At 40.0% G+C, this 18,957-nt stretch overlaps 1 protein-coding gene across 3 annotated transcripts in view; it reads left to right on the top strand.

Annotated features, from left to right (window-relative positions):
* The window catches only part of arhgef10la (Rho guanine nucleotide exchange factor (GEF) 10-like a), a 310,750-nt gene extending 298,036 nt beyond the window's left edge, over positions 1-12,714 (top strand). For all 3 annotated transcript variants that reach the window (XM_036559119.1, XM_036559118.1, XM_036559117.1), the window contains 2 exons: positions 4,247-4,369; positions 6,547-12,714. In XM_036559119.1, coding sequence (XP_036415012.1) covers positions 4,247-4,369; positions 6,547-7,091 — 668 coding nt within the window. In that variant the 3' untranslated portion in view covers positions 7,092-12,714. The remainder of the gene's footprint in view (positions 1-4,246; positions 4,370-6,546) is intronic.
* The last annotated feature ends 6,243 nt before the right edge of the window (positions 12,715-18,957 follow it).

Below are 18,957 nucleotides of genomic sequence, written 5' to 3'. Positions count from 1 at the left end.
CAAGTCACTTCAAAAAATAAAAAAGACGACGTTATTAATCCTTCATGAAATACCCAGCATGAGCACAGCAGCGAGACTGCGCATAATCCTTCGCTTAACACCGCTGCTTATGCTTGATCGCTAGTAGTGTCCTCCTGTGCCTGGGCCTCTGGTAGATGAGGCTTGTGGCTTATCCGCGGCTATTATGATACAGCGTCGCTATTGCCTCCACTCCAGATCGTCTTTGTCTTCATGTCGGTGCTAATGTACAGGACTGAACCTTTTGTATTCTAGATGTTAGCAGGAAGAACATATGGCCCACATTAGTCAGGATGTTTTTTTTCCCTTGCTTTCCGGGCCTTAATGTACAAGAGCGATGAAAGGGCTGCAATTAAGCAGCCGCAATTCCCTCCCCCCATGCGCGAGTCCTCTGTTTTTGTTGAAATAGTTCCTGCGGACTCGCTCTTGGAGGACGGACTGTGAATAAGTAGCTATCGCAGGACTGCAAAGAGCAGTAATGGAGCCACAGGGTTAGAAGGAGGAATTACTGAAAAGGGAAAAGTCATGGAGGAAGGAAGGCACAATGCTGGAGACAAAGCTTTCCGTTCCAGAGGTTGCTATGGAAACCCTCTTGTCTTGACTCCGGCAGCCCCGGCACGCTGGTAATATGCCAGCTTTGCCCTCTTGCATCTTTTCGCTTTTTGTGTGTTCTCTTTTTCATGCACTATGCCCAATTGCTCCCTCTCTCTTCCCTTTATCTATACTCTCTTTATCTCTCTTTTTTCTCCAGCTTTATTTCCCTCTTGTCCTCTTAGGCTTTTTCATTTTTTTTTTTTCCTCTCAAATGCTGCAGACATCCCTCCTTGCTGTGTTCTCCGTTCGCCAATAGATTAAATATTTATCAGCCAGCCCTAGCGCATTCGCTCCTTTTTTTCAGCGGTGGGGGCCTGTGTAAACATTCATTACATAAGCGGAAGCTGCAGAGAAGCGCAGTTCGCAAATAGTGTCACACACACGTGTGACACGTTGTCACTTCAGTTCAGGCCAGTGTGCCGTCATTAAAAAGAAGCCCAGGCCTCGTGTCTTGCTACACCTTAGTGAGCTCTCGAGAGCAAAGCCCTCTCTGCTCTAACTTTCTAATGCCGTTTACTTTGGCTCGTCTGCTGTGTCCAATTTTAGGCAACAGAAAGCACGATTTCTCCACTTGTCACACCCAATGGTGATCAAGAACTAAACAGGCGGCAGAGGAGAAACTGCGAGTGGGGAAAAAGAGTAGTAAAGGAGTAAATCAGACTTCAGCGACTGGCCAGAGAGTGTTACTGTCAACAGGTCTTCTGCCTGTGCCAGGTCCCATTAAGGTGCTGGGAAAAGCCAAGAACAAAGAAATCTCAGAATTCTTCACGACTGCAATAGAAAGCAGAACTTTTCTGATCAAGGTTGCTGCCAGATTCGAGAAGACACTTGGAGGAGAAGAGGCTGGTTCCTTTGGTCAGGGTGTCTGAGAAGTCCTGTGACCCCGGAGGCTATCGTGTTACTTCTGCGGTCGACCTTGGCGAAATGTACAGTGGGTGAGGTAATCAAGCCTGAGGACTGGTTGGTCCGTCGAGTCACAGACTGAATACCAACTTCTGCTGTGGCTTTCTCTTCTCTGGGACCAGGGAACATCCCATTCCTTCCTAGGGATACAGAGACCATTCCTTATGTGTCTGTTTACAGTCCAAACCACCACTGAGTAGGAGTTATTCAGGGGATATTTCTGAGGCGATTAGATATAAAATTATGGGACTTTATCTGATAAACAGTACTTGAAGCTTTAACCCCTTAACATTCCAGGCTAATTACATTCTATTATTAATTAACTGCAGGGACTTCAATGCAAACTAATGAAGCACTTCTTAGGTTATAGAGGTGTGTAATGAAACTTTGGGTCTGCAGACACAGTTGTTTCCATCCATCTTCTCACTGTGAGAAGACAGCTCAACACTATGGGCCTGAAAGGATGTGCAGCTGTCAAGAAGCCGTTAATGAGAAAAGGAAATAGACAGAAAGATCATCTGCAAGTCAAGGAGTGTGTTTACATGCTCTTAATAATCTAATAACTTCAGAAAATCAGTAATCCAATCAATGTGCTTACATGTACTTGAGTAATCAGATAATGGGGGAACTCTGGGTCAGACAGTAATCAGATTTCTGCTTTGCAACCAGCCAATAAACTCACAGAAGAAGACGTAACGTAAATATAATATAAAACTCGAACTTCATGCCGCAGCTTTTTATTAAACATCGTGCCACTTTACCTGAAAATATGAACAAACATCATCTAGAAGATGAAGAATATTTAAATCTTTTATTTCGTGTTTGGGTTTCAGCGTCGGCCCAAAAGTGTTTTGCTGCGTCTCGCGGCGACGCTGCTCGCTTATTTCCGGTACCGCTGTCTGTTTTCAGACTGAGAAATGTGAAAGAAATCAGAGTAAGAGTTCACATGCACTGAGAAATCTGATTACTGAGCTAAAATCCAGCCTCTTTATCAGATTTCTTAATCTGATTTCTAGACCAAAGTATGGTGTTTACATGGCCATTTGAATAATCAGATAACTGCAGAAATCCGATTATGATCGGATTATTGAGTGCATGTAAACACTCAATAACACTGTTGGTGTCCTCAGAACAGTGGACTGGTCACCCCAAAGCCCAGACCTCGACATGATTGAATGCTTGGATTGTGATAACCAGACAATGCAACCAACTTCTAAGACTGAACTTTGAATGTGTGGAAATTTCTCCGAACAACTGAAAGCAAGTCTCACAAAAAAACGGAAACTGTACTGAAGGTGAAGGGTGGACACACTAATTGCTGAGAAAATGTTTTCTGTCCCTCCGGATGCAGAAAAATGAACTTGTGCAGCCCAGCTCTGATGCTAGCCAGCAGATGGCAAGGAATGATGTCAGTATTACACACCAATGGCCTGCTGGTCCCACAGTGTCCTCCTTACCCTATGATGGGCGATGAGTTAATTACTGTCTCCAATGTCCACAGTGTTTTCTACAGTTCTACCTTCAGCTGGGACTTTCTGACTCGGTAAACAAGCGAGAAAAAGCAGCGAACCAGAGGGCTTCTCCTTTTCTAATAGCTCTAATAGCCGCTTCCTTTGGGGTACGAAGAGTGAAGCTTTAGTAGATCTTAGCCAGATATCATAAAGAAACATTTATTTTAAGCAGGATCCCACAGATTAAGTTGAAACTCGGTCCTCTGCTTTAGATCTTGCGAATGAAGCGGGCCACTTTATTAAATATTCAGTGCTACTTGATGTTAAGCTGTTCCTTTCTTCCAGAAGCCTGGGGATCTGAATGTGTACTCCATTCCCATAGCCACAAGATAATGCAGAGAGGTAGCTTTGCATTGTGACACGAACACTGCGCTGACTCTCCAACACGGTTATGAAGAGGTGCGTGTGAACCGTGCAGCTGACATTTGTAAGATGGGACTCCTACAAGTGCCATTTCTCCGCTGATGTTCTTCCGTGACCTTCGGTGCCATCCTCCTGGCTAACTACCGTTCTAGAAATGCTTCATTTACACATTAGCCCGAGACTCCCAAAGCGTATCGCTTCCCAACCACAACGTGCGGTGAAAAAGAATCAATTAGGCCGTCTGGTTGCTCATGCAAAGCACACACTATAATTTGAGCATGACATACAACCACCATGCACACTTGGCGAAGCCTTAAAAAGACACTTCTTCAGCGCTAGTTTTTTCTTTGTTCCTTTAATTAAGTGGTTGCAGTGGAGATTGAGGTGGGTTCCAGGTATCTAAGGAATATAAGCTAAGGATTTAAGGCAGCATCTGTAAAATCGTCTTGTGTAAATTGTGTGTAAAGCTTCAATGCCTTTAAACAGCTAAAAGGCTTAGAGAGATGAACAATGAGCAAACAAAACAAAATGTCATTATAATCAGCCTGCTAAACGGTGCGGCTCACTAAAGAGAACGGGCCAAAGGTGGATAATCAGCAGAGAGCAGGATTTCCTATGTTTTGAAGGCAACAATGCCAGCCAGGGCAGGAACAGTGTCTCTTTAAAGGAGAAAAGCGCACTTTTGTTCTCAATCAATTTCCCACTGGAGGGAAAAAGAAGTAACTGCCTGCAAAGACAAAAGCAGCCCGGTGCAAAGTGAACCAGCCAACGTTTCTCGCGCAGAATAAAGCCGTCAGCCGTGTCTCCCAGGCAGCAGTGAGATTTTCCACCAACGCTGTTTACCTTTCTCTTTCTAGGCCAGAAGAGCTTGAGAGTGACCAGTCTGCTGATCTGCCAGGGGTTGTTGTGGGTGGGCACTGCCCAGGGCATCATCGTCACTCTGCCAGTGCCCAAGCTGGAGGGTATTCCCAAGATAACAGGTACACAGGTGCACATTACCTATACAGCTGTATTATTTGTCTGTTTCTACACTCTCAGAAATAAAGGTAGTAATCTGTCACTGGGTCAGTGCCCCTCTTGTCACTGGGGTGGAACCCTCAAGGCTCCATCTCAATACCTTTAGTCAGGGAATATAACTGAACCATAATCCACTGAAATGATATGTTCTAAGCTGTACTGACTCCACACACCCCGTCTCGTCTCCAGGCTTTTATTTTACTGTTCTGTTTAAAACATTCGGTTATGAAAAGGTACAAATACGAACTTTTCACCTGGAAAAACTTATTTAAGGTTCACAATCAGACCTTAAAACTACTGTTGTACCTTTGAGGGAACATTTACACTGTTTGTACCTCGATGAACAAAACTACACAGTACCTTTATTTCAATCAGTGTGGAAACTTTTCACACCATCTACTAACAATAGGACAATAATAACACAATGAATTTGCAGTATGTAGTAGATCAGTGGTTCCTGATGCAGGTCCTGGAGTATCGCTCCACTGCTCTAACACACCCACTTCAACTCAGCAAGTGTTTGTTCAATAGCTGACTAGTTGTGTTAGAACAGGAACAAACAAAATATGCAGGGGAGAAGTCTTCTTGGGAACCGCTATGAAGGACCAATACACTATACAGTGTTCAAAACTAGTCTTGGGACACTCTGAGTACAATTTCTATCTTGTTTATTTATTACTTTGCAAGATAAATTTGTCCCATTCGTTCATATACGTCAGAAAAGTTATAAAGACCAACAATAACAACCACGTTTACTATCTGAAACTCAAAACGATCCCAGTAATGAACCGAAAACCTAAACAAGGCTTGAATAATCGTTAACCTAAGTAAAGTGTACTCAAACATTTGCAGGACAGACAGTGTCTCTTTCCCTTATGTAGGTCAGAATTTAATATTTTAGTTAGATTAATATTTTCTGGAAAAGCTCCTGGTTGACAGCTTAAAGTCTTCTAGGCATGGATTGCATGAGTTTGCATAACCGTTGCTCAGCCAGGCTTGTTAGATGTTCTTTTTTGGATGACCAGAATGTGGCAGGTTTTGAACGCAGAGTCCATTTACTGCCCACTCCATTAGACACTTCTACCTTGTTGGTGCACCTGGTAGATATAAAATCAGAGACAATAGCTCAACTTTTGCACATTTTGTGTTGGTCATCTTCTGTTCCTTTATCAGTGGTCACAGCATGGTGCCCACAGGACACTGTTGGCTGGATATCTTTGTTTATTGGACTCTTCTCAGTCCAGCAGCGACACTGACCAGGGTATATTTTGTTTTTTCCATCTGAATTTACATGACCAAATTGTAAGGCACATTATTCTGTGACTGCATAAAATAAATGTACATTTTTATTTTATTTATTTATTTATTTTTTTGGTAAAAGCTCCCCTCAAATTAACAGAACATGTGTTTTATGATACACATATTGGTATATGCTTAGAATTTACTGCTGAAAGCCAAAAATCTTAGACACTCTTTGTATTATTTTATAAAAGTAATGTTTACAGAGCAGATCACTGAAGAGACGCCATCTGTTTATAGTTTATAGCCGAGATTTGTGGAAAAATGAGTCGACTTTCAGTAGAAAACAAATTGTGAGTTCAGCTTCTTTTATTATGAGGGTTTAAAATGATATCACCCATCTATTTGACTGGAAAGAAGACAGTTACAGCTCTCATACGACCCCCACCTTTCGAGTGGTGCTTATGAAAAGTTATGAAGAATATGACCAAGTGCGTTTTGGAACCACTGGTGGTACCAAAGAAACTCCAGCAGCACTGCTGTGTCTGATCCACTCGTTCCAGCACAACACACATTAACATACCACCATCACATCAATGTAAGTGCAGTGCTGAGAATGATCCACCACCCAAATAATACCTGCTCTGTGAGGGTCCATGGGGGTCCTGACCACTGAAGAACAGGGTAACAAAGTATGCAGAGAAGCAGATGGACTACAGTGTGTGGAGTTGATAAAATGGACAGTATAGAGAGTGTAGAAACAAGGAAGTGACCGCTCGGTGTATAGGGCTGTTATACTCTAAAGGTTATCATAGTTCATAGGATACCATAAAAAAATTTAGTCTATATATACATTTGGAATTATGTCAGTTTCTTCAAGCCAATTTGTCCTGTGCTGCAGGTAAGGGCATGACCTCTCTAAACGCCCACTGTGGTCCAGTGGACTTCCTGGTGGCAACCTCCAGCACTCTGTCCCCAGACCTTCTGAAGCGGGACTCTGTAGTGGAGGGTCCTGACTCTGCCTTCGGAGGGGAGGAGCGGAGCGACTCGTCCTCGCAAGAGTCCCTGCAGCAGTCCAGCAGCTCCTCTCTGGGGGAGGGGAAGGGAAAGGCGCGGGGCCTTCTGCTGCAGTACCGCCTCCGCTCCACCACAGGCCTGCCTGGCAGTCCGCTGACGGCTCGGGGCGACGAAGCCTCGGATTCGTCTCTGGAGTCTCTAGAACACAGCCTGGAGGATGGATCCATCTATGAGCTGAGCGATGACCCGGATATGTGGGTCAGAGGGAGGCCGTGTGAGAGGGACAGCCCGAGGAGGGACAGGGTCACCTCTGCGGCGGTCATTTCTGGGGGAAAGGGCTTCAGGAGACTGAAGGAGGGCCCAGCAGGGGGCACAGCAGAGTCCACAGAGAGTACCCTCATGGTCTGGCAGCTGCCTCTCACTGTCTGAGTTATGGTTTATGTAGACAGTGTTTGAGATGCAAAAGGTTGGTGGGACTTTGACCTGAGCAGCTCACATAGCAGCAAAAGGAACGCACTGAAGGAGACCTCAGCATTGAGCTTCTGTCAGTTCCCCACTTTGGTTTCACTGATCACTCTCAAAAAAGATGTGTTAATAACTTTAATAAACTTTTTTAGTTTAGTTTTTACCAAGTTTTCACAGGGTTTGAATAAAACTGTGTAGTACTGTGCAAAAGTCCGAGCCCACCCTTAAAATTTCCTGTCAAAATTTCCATGCAAGTTATTATTATAATTTTTTTTTTTTATCAGATAAAAAGCAGAAGACCTCAACAACTAAGTATGATATTGTTCAGTTACAGCATCTATTCATATCAGGAGATTTGCTTTCAGTTTTTCAAAGGAATCTGCAGGGATATTTTTCAAAGTTCAGTCTTAGAAGTTGGTTCTGCATCTCATGATGAATGTTAGGGTCAATAGTAATCGATTACAATACTATTAAATAAAATACAGTAGTGTTTCTTTCATTCACAGTCAAATTGGCCATTGTTCATTTTTCAGCGTCACAAAAACAGTGAACATATTTAAAAGATAATTACACAGAAGCCTCAACAACTAAATATAGTTTTGTTCGTATTTAGTCTGTCCACTCTGCCTTCATTACAGCGTCCGTTCATTTCAGATGACTCACTTTCACTTTTTATAATAAATCTGCAGACACACCTCCAAAGTTCAGTCTTAGAAGTTGGTTGGATTTTCTGCCTCTCACAATCCAAGTAATCCCAAACACATTCAGTGGTGTTGAGGTCTGGACTCTGGGGTGGTCAGTCCATTGTTCAGCTTCTTTGTTTGATGTGTCCGTCTCCTTTTCTCAGTGAGGTTCTTCTTGATCAGCTACACATCCTTTCAGACCCACAGCGCTGAGTCGTCTTCTCACAGTGGAAGGATGGACAGAAACACCTGTGGATGTTTTCAGATCTGAAGCAGCTTGATTTTCTCCTCTCTCTCAAAGTTGAAAGCTTTAAGTGCTGTTTATCTGATGGGGGGGAGTTTTGGTGTCTACCAGCTCTTCCAGGTGGTTGTCAGGAGCCTCATTTCTCTCTGTATCTTTTAATATTTTTGTACTGCAGTTTTGGAAACTCCTGTTTTTTCACTTCTTTACTTCTTAAGATCAAGTAAAAGATTAAGACTTTCTCTTTCCTTATGCAAGTGGATTATCTTTGATCTAATCTCCTTAGAAATTTCTCCCGAGAAATGAAAGCAAATCAGTCGCTGGACGTTTTGACTGGAAATGAAATAAGCGAATGGTGCTCATTGACTTTTGCACAGTACTGTACACTACACCCCATTATGTGTAGGGGATGGTTTTAAGGCGTGATTTCATAATGTTTACTACACAGTTCACATTTTCCAGATATGCTTCCTGTGTCGGGTTACAAGAACACAGTATATCTCTGACAGATTGTGTAGTTAGAACTATAATCTATTACCTTCTGCCATTTCCGATCATATTGGCCCATCATAGCACTGCCGTCAATCCACCTGTTCCATCTGTGCAACAAATGATTTCTTCTTTTATAGTGCAATGAAAAAACAGAAAACATTTTTCCCCCTATGCTTCTTGTAGCATATTGCAGTCTGTCTGAATGACTGTTTGGATCATATGAACAATATAGAGTATTATAGCCTATAATGTGTTAGGCCTGTGTCCACAGCAGAGTCTTCTTCTTCAGTTAGTTGTGTTAAAACCACAGTTGAAAGAAGACGTCCAGTCTTTATTAACAGATGTTGGTATTTCATGTCTACAATGTAAAAATTCTCCCCAGGATTTTGTCCCAACTTCTTTAATTAGCTCAAACCAGCAGAAGAAATGGTCAGGAAGTTAGACGAAGATCCAGGAGAGAAAATTTACTTTCTAGTGATTAAGAACGGAATTGCAACTGTCACACAAACTTTACCCTCAGAGTCTGCTCAGCTTAGCTTGATGCCTTCTTGTCTGAAACCATTTCGCCTGTGGCTGTTTGAAACTGCATGTTTCACCTTAAATCTTACTGTTTTTCCTGAGACCTGAAGCTGTTTTTATCTGATGTCTGAAATCGAATGCTGCTGTCTAAAGAAGTCCAAAAATGTACACTGTACCAAATAGGCAGCACTAAGTATGTTCAACCAGTGCAGCTCAACAGCCGCATTTCTACAACAGTCTGTATCTACAGCAGATAGATGTTAGGTACAGTAAATGTGGTCTTAAAGTAGGATATCAATTTTCCCAACATGTTTGAAAGTTGTTGGAATACTAGCGTCTTCCTAAGGTTTACAGAAAATAAATAAATAAATGAAAGACGGATTATTACCATGGACACAGGCTTACAATGCTCAGACATTTTCCACTAATGGACTTAGTTTTCTTGTTTGTCAATGCCTGTGTAAGATATGGTAACACAGTGTTAAGGTAACACAATTCTTAACTGATCTCTAACAGTCTTAGTCACATTTTTTAACACATCTGTTTTGAGAGTGATCCAGAAGGTGGATGCTGAGTCTGGGACACGACAGATGCTACATGCAAGAGGTTTATTTATTCTGTCGTGTCATATGAAGTCTACAGGTTCATCACACTGGCAATGAGAGTATTCCAGGACCAAAGTGTTCTCCATGATACATCATTTCTCCACAGGAAACCTCAGATTATGTGTTTAGAGTCTGTGAATGCATTCAGCTCTGCCCTCACCAGGGGTCAGCGCTATTCAAAATATGCTATGTTTCCTTAAGGCCACTGTCAGGTCATCCTCTAGTGAATCGTTTTCTTTGGAATTCGCCACACCGCGGAGCTGCGGAAGGGGTCTATTCTATTCCCCTGCGTTTGGTCAAATCCTATCAGCAAAGGTTGAAAGGCAAAGTGAAAGGGGTTTCTATGCTTCTGAGCAGTGCTTTAGAGACCCCTCTCAGCCTCTGACTTTCTGTAATGTGAACTCACTGTTCTGTGTGAATGTGTGTATGTAGTGTATGTGCAGGTCAGCCCTAAAGTGATAGAGACCTGTAAGTCAAATTTCAGTATATCTGACAGGCCTTAAATTGCTATGAGAATTGGATATATTCCATATGTGGGCCTTTTCTATGGCCAGCCTAAAAATGCTTTGACCCTTTCAGTCACTTGAATCTTAATTCAATAGTCTTACAATGATTCCCCTTTATTTCCAAGAAAGCTGTATATTGTTCTTTCTGTGGTAAAGAAAAGCTGTTTGGGTCATTCCACACCAACTCACCTAGGCCCTTTCTAGGCCTGGGTCATCATGGAATTCCATAAAATTATTAGTAGTAAAAACATTTAATTCATGCAACTGTAATTTTTTTTATACTTGTGCACCAATTAGTTTTTTTGGTCATGAAGTTTTAAAAATTGCCCCACCAAGCTGGGTGTAAATACAACACTGAGTGTATAATTTGACTTGAAATCAACTGGTTTCGAGTTGATTAATGTCCACAACAGGTTCATTAGTTGGTCCATGTACTTTTTGGAGTATTTCATGCTTCATGCATTTAGTCTTACTGTCATTTTCGCTTAACATAGATTTTATGTTGTCTTCCTACATTCTTATTTCCGAGAAAGCTGTAGATTTTTTTCCCATTATAGAAAAGCTGTTTGGGTTCACACCAGTTCACTTTGGCCATTTCTGTTTCTGGGTCATAAATGTGCACAACAGGTTTTTTGTTGAAGGTTTATGTCAGGTTGGGCAACATTTCAACTTTTCTTTCTTAACAATTTTTTTAATTAATTCAGTATTTCAAAAATATGTTTGCAGAATGTGGGTTTTGATCTTGTATTCCTACATTCCTGTTAAATAACAGAAATATGAATTATTCATTTCTTCCTGCAATATTTAAAACTATGCCATGAGCACAAAATGGCTTCACGACTAAAAATCAATTTTATGGGCTTTTTTTACCCACTAGTTTCTCAAAGTGACTAATCCTATTTTCTTCAGTATTTTTTCTTGACTAAGAAGAGTTATGTCTCATTAACAGATACAGTATACAGATGTGCTGTGACTACTCTGTGGCTTATTAATTTTGAAACATTTGAAAACATTTGAATAAAACAGTATATAGAAAAACATTTGATTTCCAGGATAACCGACTCCAGAAAGTCTATCTCTAGACAGTCTAGGTAAGTTGGCAGGGAATGACCCATTTACACGTCAAAATGAAGTGCATCATGTATCTGCTCATTTTACCAGCCCGTGTATCATACAAGTCTTTAAATATCTTTACAACAGTATCAGAAAAAAGACTAATTAAAAGGAATGAAGATACTTCCCAGCTGATAACATAAAAAAGGAAGAAACGGAAGAAAATATGAGGTAAAATATGATGATGAGTATGACCTCCAGTGTTGTAAGCTGTTCTTGGAAACTCCGCCTCCTAATCTTCCAAACCTGCCTTTCAGTAATACTTCATGACATCCAACGCCATTAACACTCATTCTTTTGTCTAACATTAGTGGTAATGATTCATTTGGAATTTTAATGGCACTTTGTTGGAAAGTCCAGTAGGAATACATACCTTGGCATAAAAGGGAAATATATTTTAAGTGTTTTTTCTTGTCTTTTCTCTTTAGGACATCATTTTTGATGTAATGTTTTTCATATAGTTGCGCCCAGAGCTCCTTTCACAGTAACTTCCATTAAAGATGCTACTGAGCCATGCAAACACAATGGTGCGCCTTTACCGCACTGAGCTGCTCCGTGCAGACATGGAGAGGTGATAATGGTTGGAGGCTAGAAGTGGAGATAAAATACTGAGGAAATAACACCGTCTCACAGAATGAGCAATATAGCCAGACGTGTTGCAGTTCAGAAATGTTATTGTAATATGTCTGTCGCATATGGCAATTTTGAGAATGTATAACTGTCTCTCATGAAGTCTTGGTACGCTAAACTGTCTTAAAGTGTCACTTACATTTTAGCATTTATGTAGCCTGTAGCATGGGCCTGATGTAGAGGTGGGCAGTGTGACAATATTGCAGTACATTTCATCCCAAAAGACTTTCCTGAACACATCACAGGTATGATAGTATTTCTGGAACAATAGACAGTTGCATAGTTCATTGACAAAAAGCCTGGGGGTCCTGGGTAGCGCAGCTGTTGAGAGCAATGTTTTTGATTGAATAACATGATGATAAGACCCATCATACCATTGTCTTACTTACTTACCAATTGTTTTTACCAATTGTTTTCCCATTCCAGTCCAATTTCATTTCAGTTTCATTCCAAACCACAGAAGAACGAAATACCGCAGATTGTCTTCGATATTGTAAAGTATCAAAATATTACATGTTTGTCCCAAAGCCCACCCCTAGAATCATGCCTATAAAATGTATGACTAATATCTAGTAAAATGGAGCAGTTGCTTGAATTAGCGGCATCACAAAAGATGTAATTAAATACTAACAGATTGTTGTAAATAACATTTTTTTTCTGTCCAGTAAATCCAGTAAATGTTCGGTTCGGTTAAAGTTTCAGAAATTATTGGACTAAATACGGGATTTCTGGATTTTTTTATTTAACACGTCTCATTGTTGGATTCACTGTTACAATAATAAATTGATTTGGAACATTTTTAGTGTTTCTAGAAATCACTTCAGCAAATACACCTCATGCCAAACATGTGGAAGCAATGACTGTTGTCCTTTTTTCCTTTTGTAAAGTGTAAACTATATTGTAGGTTGAAAAGTATCTTGTGGAACTCACTCACTCACTCATGTTTAGCAGGCAAATAGCTTTTGATGCTTCGTAAGAGACTGTACGTTCTTATTTTACGACTAAGTCAATTTGCCAGCAATCTACGCAGCATATTTATAGTCTATCCAAAGAAGTTTGTTCTAGAAAATGTTCTTGATTTGCAGTGCTATATTCCCATATTCTATGGGAACAGCCTTCTTTACACTTTTAACAATGAGCAATATTTAATTCTTGACTTCAGTGGTTCAGTTCTCAGCCAGCCCCCTGCCTCCCTTCTAGATCAAGGGAGGAATAAAGCAGAAATGTGGACCACCCTGAGGACGAGTTTCAGAATTATTGCTTTACACACTGAACACGCCTGGTTGAGTTAATCAAGCCTACAGGAACATCTGAATGGAGGAGTTGGGTGGATCTGATTAGAGCTGCAATAAAACTCTGCAGGAGAGTCAGCAGGAGCAAAACTCATTAACAATCACTTACTGCACATATTTTGGGAAAAATGTCTCGTAATGTGTTAATAAACATATTTCTGTCCACAATGAAATTTCCAAGTTTATTTTTATAGAGCTGTGTTGCATCCAGTACTTTACAATATACATTCTCTATATTATACAGAACTATATAACATATAGAGACAAGTGACAGTGTAAAGTGTTGGGCCATCGTGAGCACAGTTTGACACTAATTCTACACGTCTCTAGCTATATATATATATATATATATATATATATATATAGCTAAATACTGAATACACGGTTCCAAATGTATTCAGCAACATATTCTGTTACCATACATAAAAAGTAGCATATTCAGAATACCTTTAGAATGCATAGTGATAAGGCACATGGGAAACATTCTGCTGTGGTCATTTACATTTAATTCACACTGTTCCTCTGTTACTGATTGGCAATTTTCTTCATGTAAGTCCTTCGTTAATATGTGTCATAAAAAACAATTATTTAAATGAAGTTATAAAATTCTCAACATTGATTTTGTCCCGCATCACCTGCTTTAGTCCACTGCTGCTCCCATAATCCCACTGCTGTCTCAAATGCTGCAAATTTAACTGTAGAGTGATTTTTATGTGATATTTAGTTAATGACACATGTAACTTGCCACAAAATGCTTGCATATTGATTTATCAGTCTACTCAGGCTTTAGCAGAGCTCAGTAACACTGAGATTAATAACTGATCACATTGATTTATCAGTCTACTCAGGCTTTAGCAGAGCTCAGTAACACTGAGATTAATAACTGATCACATTGATTTATCAGTCTACTCAGGCTTTAGCAGAGCTCAGTAACACTGAGATTAATAACTGATCATCACATTGATTTATCAGTCTACTCAGGTTTTAGCAGAGCTCAGTAACACTGAGATTAATAACTGATCACATTGATTTATCAGTCTACTCAGGCTTTAGCAGAGCTCAGTAACACTGAGATTAAAATGGTCCAACATTTAAAATGGTCAATAAACAAGCATTGATGGAGTTTGTTTTAAAGATGGTGTATTTGTCTTAAATTTTGTTAGTATGTATTCTAAAAATATTGTCCTAAAAAAACAATCCTTTAAAAGATGTTCACTCAGTCAGTGTTTTGATGACAGTATAGCATTCAACTGGGTGGAGATCTGGTGCCTACATAGGCCAAAACATACGATTTACATCATTTTCACACTCAACAAACTATACTGTGAGCTTTAATGCACACATGCATGCAGTCTGCTTATTAATGGCCAGTAGCGAGCTACCACCTCAGCATTTTGAAATTCTAGGAGTTCACTCTTTAACTCTCAAGTAAAACGTATTGTGATATAACGGCCATACAGAGAGAGCAAAGTGACCAAAGCCACACACTGTGTCCTGCTGATACCTGCTGAATGTCATATTTCAGCACTTGTTGTTTTGTTCTCTCTCATCCTAGTTTTCCCTGCAGAGAAGCAAAGCCCTGCGATTACATGCTGTTTACAGTAAAAGGCAGAAGATACGTAGAGTGCATTAATCGACATCTCGCACTGGGGGAAACCCAGACGCCTCAGAAAGGTCAGCATTTGAATCAATCTGTGATCTTTGGCTGTTTAAACAAGGCAATAGCATCACTACCAGTGCTGTGTGTGTGAGAATGAGCTCTCATGTTGACCAAACAGTGCATCTCAATAAACGAGACTGACAGCAACCTGGATGGACGGATGGATGGATGGATGGATGGATGGATGGATGGACAGATGGACGGATGGATGGCTGGACGGCTGGCTGGATGGATGGATGGCTGGCTGGATGGCTGCTTATCTTGCTATCTTGAGAGAACAAAGGTTTTCATCTTAAGATAATGAGTTAATTATCTTATATATATATATATATATATAGCTAAATACTGAATACACGGTTCCAAATGTATTCAGCAACATATTGTGATCTCAAGATAACAAAGTTGTTACGTGAGGTAACGAGTTATTCATCTTGTTATCTCAAGATATCAAAATTGTTATCTTGAAATAACAAGTTACTTGTTTTGTTATATCGATAACAAAATTGTTACCTTACAATAACAAGTTACTCATCTTGTTATCTCAAGAGATTTTTTTCTCGTTATTTTCATCCTAAATAACGAGTTAATTATCTTGTAATCTCAAGATAAAAAAAATTGTTACCTTGAAATAAGTTACTTGTCTTGTTATATCAGTAACAAAATGATCTTGAAATAATAAGTCACTAACAATACAATATGACAACGACAATGACAATAACATCTTGTTATCTCAAGATAACAATCCAGAAAATTAACAACAGCCCATGGCCTCTCCGGACTTCCGTAGTTTATTTCAGTTTCTTAGAAGAAAATGATTGATTTGTATTTGAAACACGACACCTCCATTCCCTGAAGTGTTAGCATTGATTTCAATTCAGTAACATCTATAAACATGGCCAGACAATGTTATTCAGACTAACTAGAGTTTAAACCATGACTTGTGTTTCATGGCCAACATCTCTGAATGATACTTGCTTTGATATCTAATATATCTTTTTGGCAGCACACTCAACTTTGGTGGAAGTTAACTGAAAAAAGCTAACAGCCAAACAAAAAACAGCCCCTTCCTTCTGTTTTCCCTCTAAAGCTTAACCCCCCCAAATATACTAGATTACATTAGATTAGATTAGATTGGATTACATTCAACTTTATTGTCATTGTGCAGAGTTCAGGTACAGAGCCAATGAAATGCAGTTAGCATCTAACCAGAAGTGCAAAATACAGTAAGCTTCACATATAAAGTGCAGAAGGACAGTATATAGTGCCAAAAATATATAGATATGCAAGCTATATTTTTTTACCTGTTACAAAGACTTGGGCAGCCATGACTGGATTTTTATCTGAGCAGGTATCACAGTGATTCCCCATCAACAAATAAAACTGCTCCCTGGAAAGAACGTTTTAAACAGTGAATGTAAAGGCACCTCTATTAAGACATCGCAAAGAAGAATATCGCTGCTCTTGGAAGAAAACCTTGTATCTCCATTCTTACCGTTTTTCAGTTTTTGACATAATTTGAACATGCCTGTTGGCCTTTACGTTGTGTGTAAATTTCATGATGAATGGACCAACAGAAACGGCCCAAAATGACTTGGAAAAAAGTCATTTTAACTTCCATTAAAAGTAAAGTGGGTTTTTTCCTTCTCCTGTAAAGTTACCATGTGATGAAGAACCTCCCAGTGAGTAATTGAAATCACGTTTTTATTGAAGGTTTATTGAAGAATTCAAAGGCTCATAATCATACACAGGCAGGGTCAAAACCGTGAGAGCTTCATATGAGATAAGGCAGAAAGTCCAAAACCACAATACAGATATCTGTAACGTAATCTAGGAGCAAGGGGTCAAAACCAGAGGCTACATACAAGGAATAGACTGCTCAGGAAAACCTTAGCAAGACTTCCCACCAAGCTTAGTTCAGGATACAACTTAAGTAGCCCACTAATGGGCTTCTGATTAGAGACAGGTGTCAGCATGATTCAGTATGCAGGTGAGTGAGACCTCTGTTGGTGTGGAGGGGAACAGATGTGACACCATTTTGGAGATACGAGGTTCTGTTCCGATAACAGCGATATGCTACGACATGCCCTTGTTCTTGCACATGCAGGTAGGAAAACTGTCACAGACACTCAGGGTCTTCTCGAAACCTGAGGGCTGTTGGAAGGAGTCAATCGGACAGTGTATTAGTGGGGTAAACACAGCTGTGGGAGTGAAATAAAAAAGCTATCAGTGGGGAGTGGAGAAATGAGGGAGTCGGAGTAAAGAGAGCAGAACTCCTGCTGAATCTGTGTGTGTCTCCAGCACTCGACCATCCACAGGCTGAGGACTCCAACCAAGCCAGAAGCCCCCCCGCGGTACACCAGCAAGAGACTACTGCATGTCCCTCTACTGTAATCGCACTGAACCCAGTGTGTCGTGGCGTAGTGTGGCTATTCAGATGTACAGTTACCTAAACTTGTCTTATTATTTCTTTACTTATTAGGGTATTTAAAAAGGACATATGTGATCAGCCTACAGCAGGTTAACTCTGCCCATTCCTTCTGAAGTCATAAACAGTGTTGTTACTGCAGACAGTCTGTAGCAGAGTTACTAAAGTAGAATGTGTGGGGAAAAGGATTAAACGTTGTGCTGTTCCTGGCTTTCAGGAGGCAAATCATTACAGCCTTCCAAATGATCCGGACATCTCAAAGCAGCAGATGAAGTTAAACATATTCATAAAATATGTCATTTATTCAGTTTAGCCGAGGCTCCTTTTTAAATGAGGTACAGCCAATTAGAACAGATGCAAACAAAGTCATTCATAGTGGTCTGAAGTAAAATTATTTACTGTAGAGAAACTTAATGATTCAGACAGGAAGCAGGGCTCCCATTGCCTTCAATGCCAATATAGCCATTTTATTTACTATCCAAAACTACCAATGGGCCTCATTTACCAATCATTCTTAAAAAGAAATCCTCTTAAAACACACTTATGCAGGTTTCATAAAGGTTCTGACTCAGCAGTGTTCTCTTATTTGGGATTTGTTCTTAGGTGAGAACAGAATCTACACACACTGAAGAGCACAAAGGTGAGAACAGTTCTATGCTTTAAGAACATGTCATGAATCTGACGTAGACTTTCTCTTAGGACCTTTCTCAAGAACACATTAAAAAAAAAAACTACTAAAATATTGTTGAATAAGGCCCAATGGCCCCACATGTGCCTTCTGAGTTTATCTATGTAATTTTGATAATGGTAAAATTGTGTAATATCTTTGATAAAAGTTTTTGTCAAGGAGTATTTTGCCTCACAACACCTGCATTGAATGAATTGATTTTAAAAGATACATTTCATGCAAAGATTTTATCTTACAACTATCATAAAAGAGTGTCTCAGACATCAGACAGTGTATTCTGAATCATGTTATGCAATAACTTTCTGTGATGGAGCTCTAAGAGGCATTAAGCTCTTTCTGTCTGGTCTCATCATCACCACAGTGAACTATTCTGACTCCTCTAGAGCAGAGCTTCCCACATCAAACCGCTCTGAATGATTTTGTTTACATTTTAACGACTAAATTATGCGGAAATCTGTTACGCGTGTGAAATTGTAAGGGATAAAGAGAAACTATAACACCAGAAATGTGAAATTGTTGTGTAAAAATGGGTTTTTGTCAGTTTTGGGTGCATAAAACCACTAAACATATATACAAACACAAACATACACCAGATTATCATTAAACAAAAGTATAAAGGAGGGGAGGCTGCGGAGATAAAAGTCAACAGTTGGTAATCCAATCAATAACTATTACTAGATATTTATGCTTATTACTATCTAATAGGCATTAATTAACTCCAGTGTTTATGTTAGCTATCATTATGGCTAACATTATGATTATATTAGTAATCTAATAAGAGAGTAGAGGCTCTTTTCAGTCACAGCCCTAGACTTGGTTGTGCTGTTTACAGTTTGTGAGCATGTTCTTGTGTTTTTAAGTGTCAGAGAAAAGGATGGCTGACTGCAGTAAGGCACCTTCAAAACTGCAATGCTGTTAGCTCACATTAGTCAGCCCAAAGACTGAACTGGTCCACAGAGACGTCCCCATATCCACT

The sequence above is a fragment of the Colossoma macropomum genome, unplaced genomic scaffold (genome assembly GCF_904425465.1).
Source record: "Colossoma macropomum unplaced genomic scaffold, Colossoma_macropomum, whole genome shotgun sequence".
Classification (NCBI taxonomy): Eukaryota; Metazoa; Chordata; class Actinopteri; order Characiformes; family Serrasalmidae; genus Colossoma; species Colossoma macropomum.
Note: the sequence above shows the minus strand (reverse complement) of the source record. Positions and strands in the feature narration are given on the sequence as shown.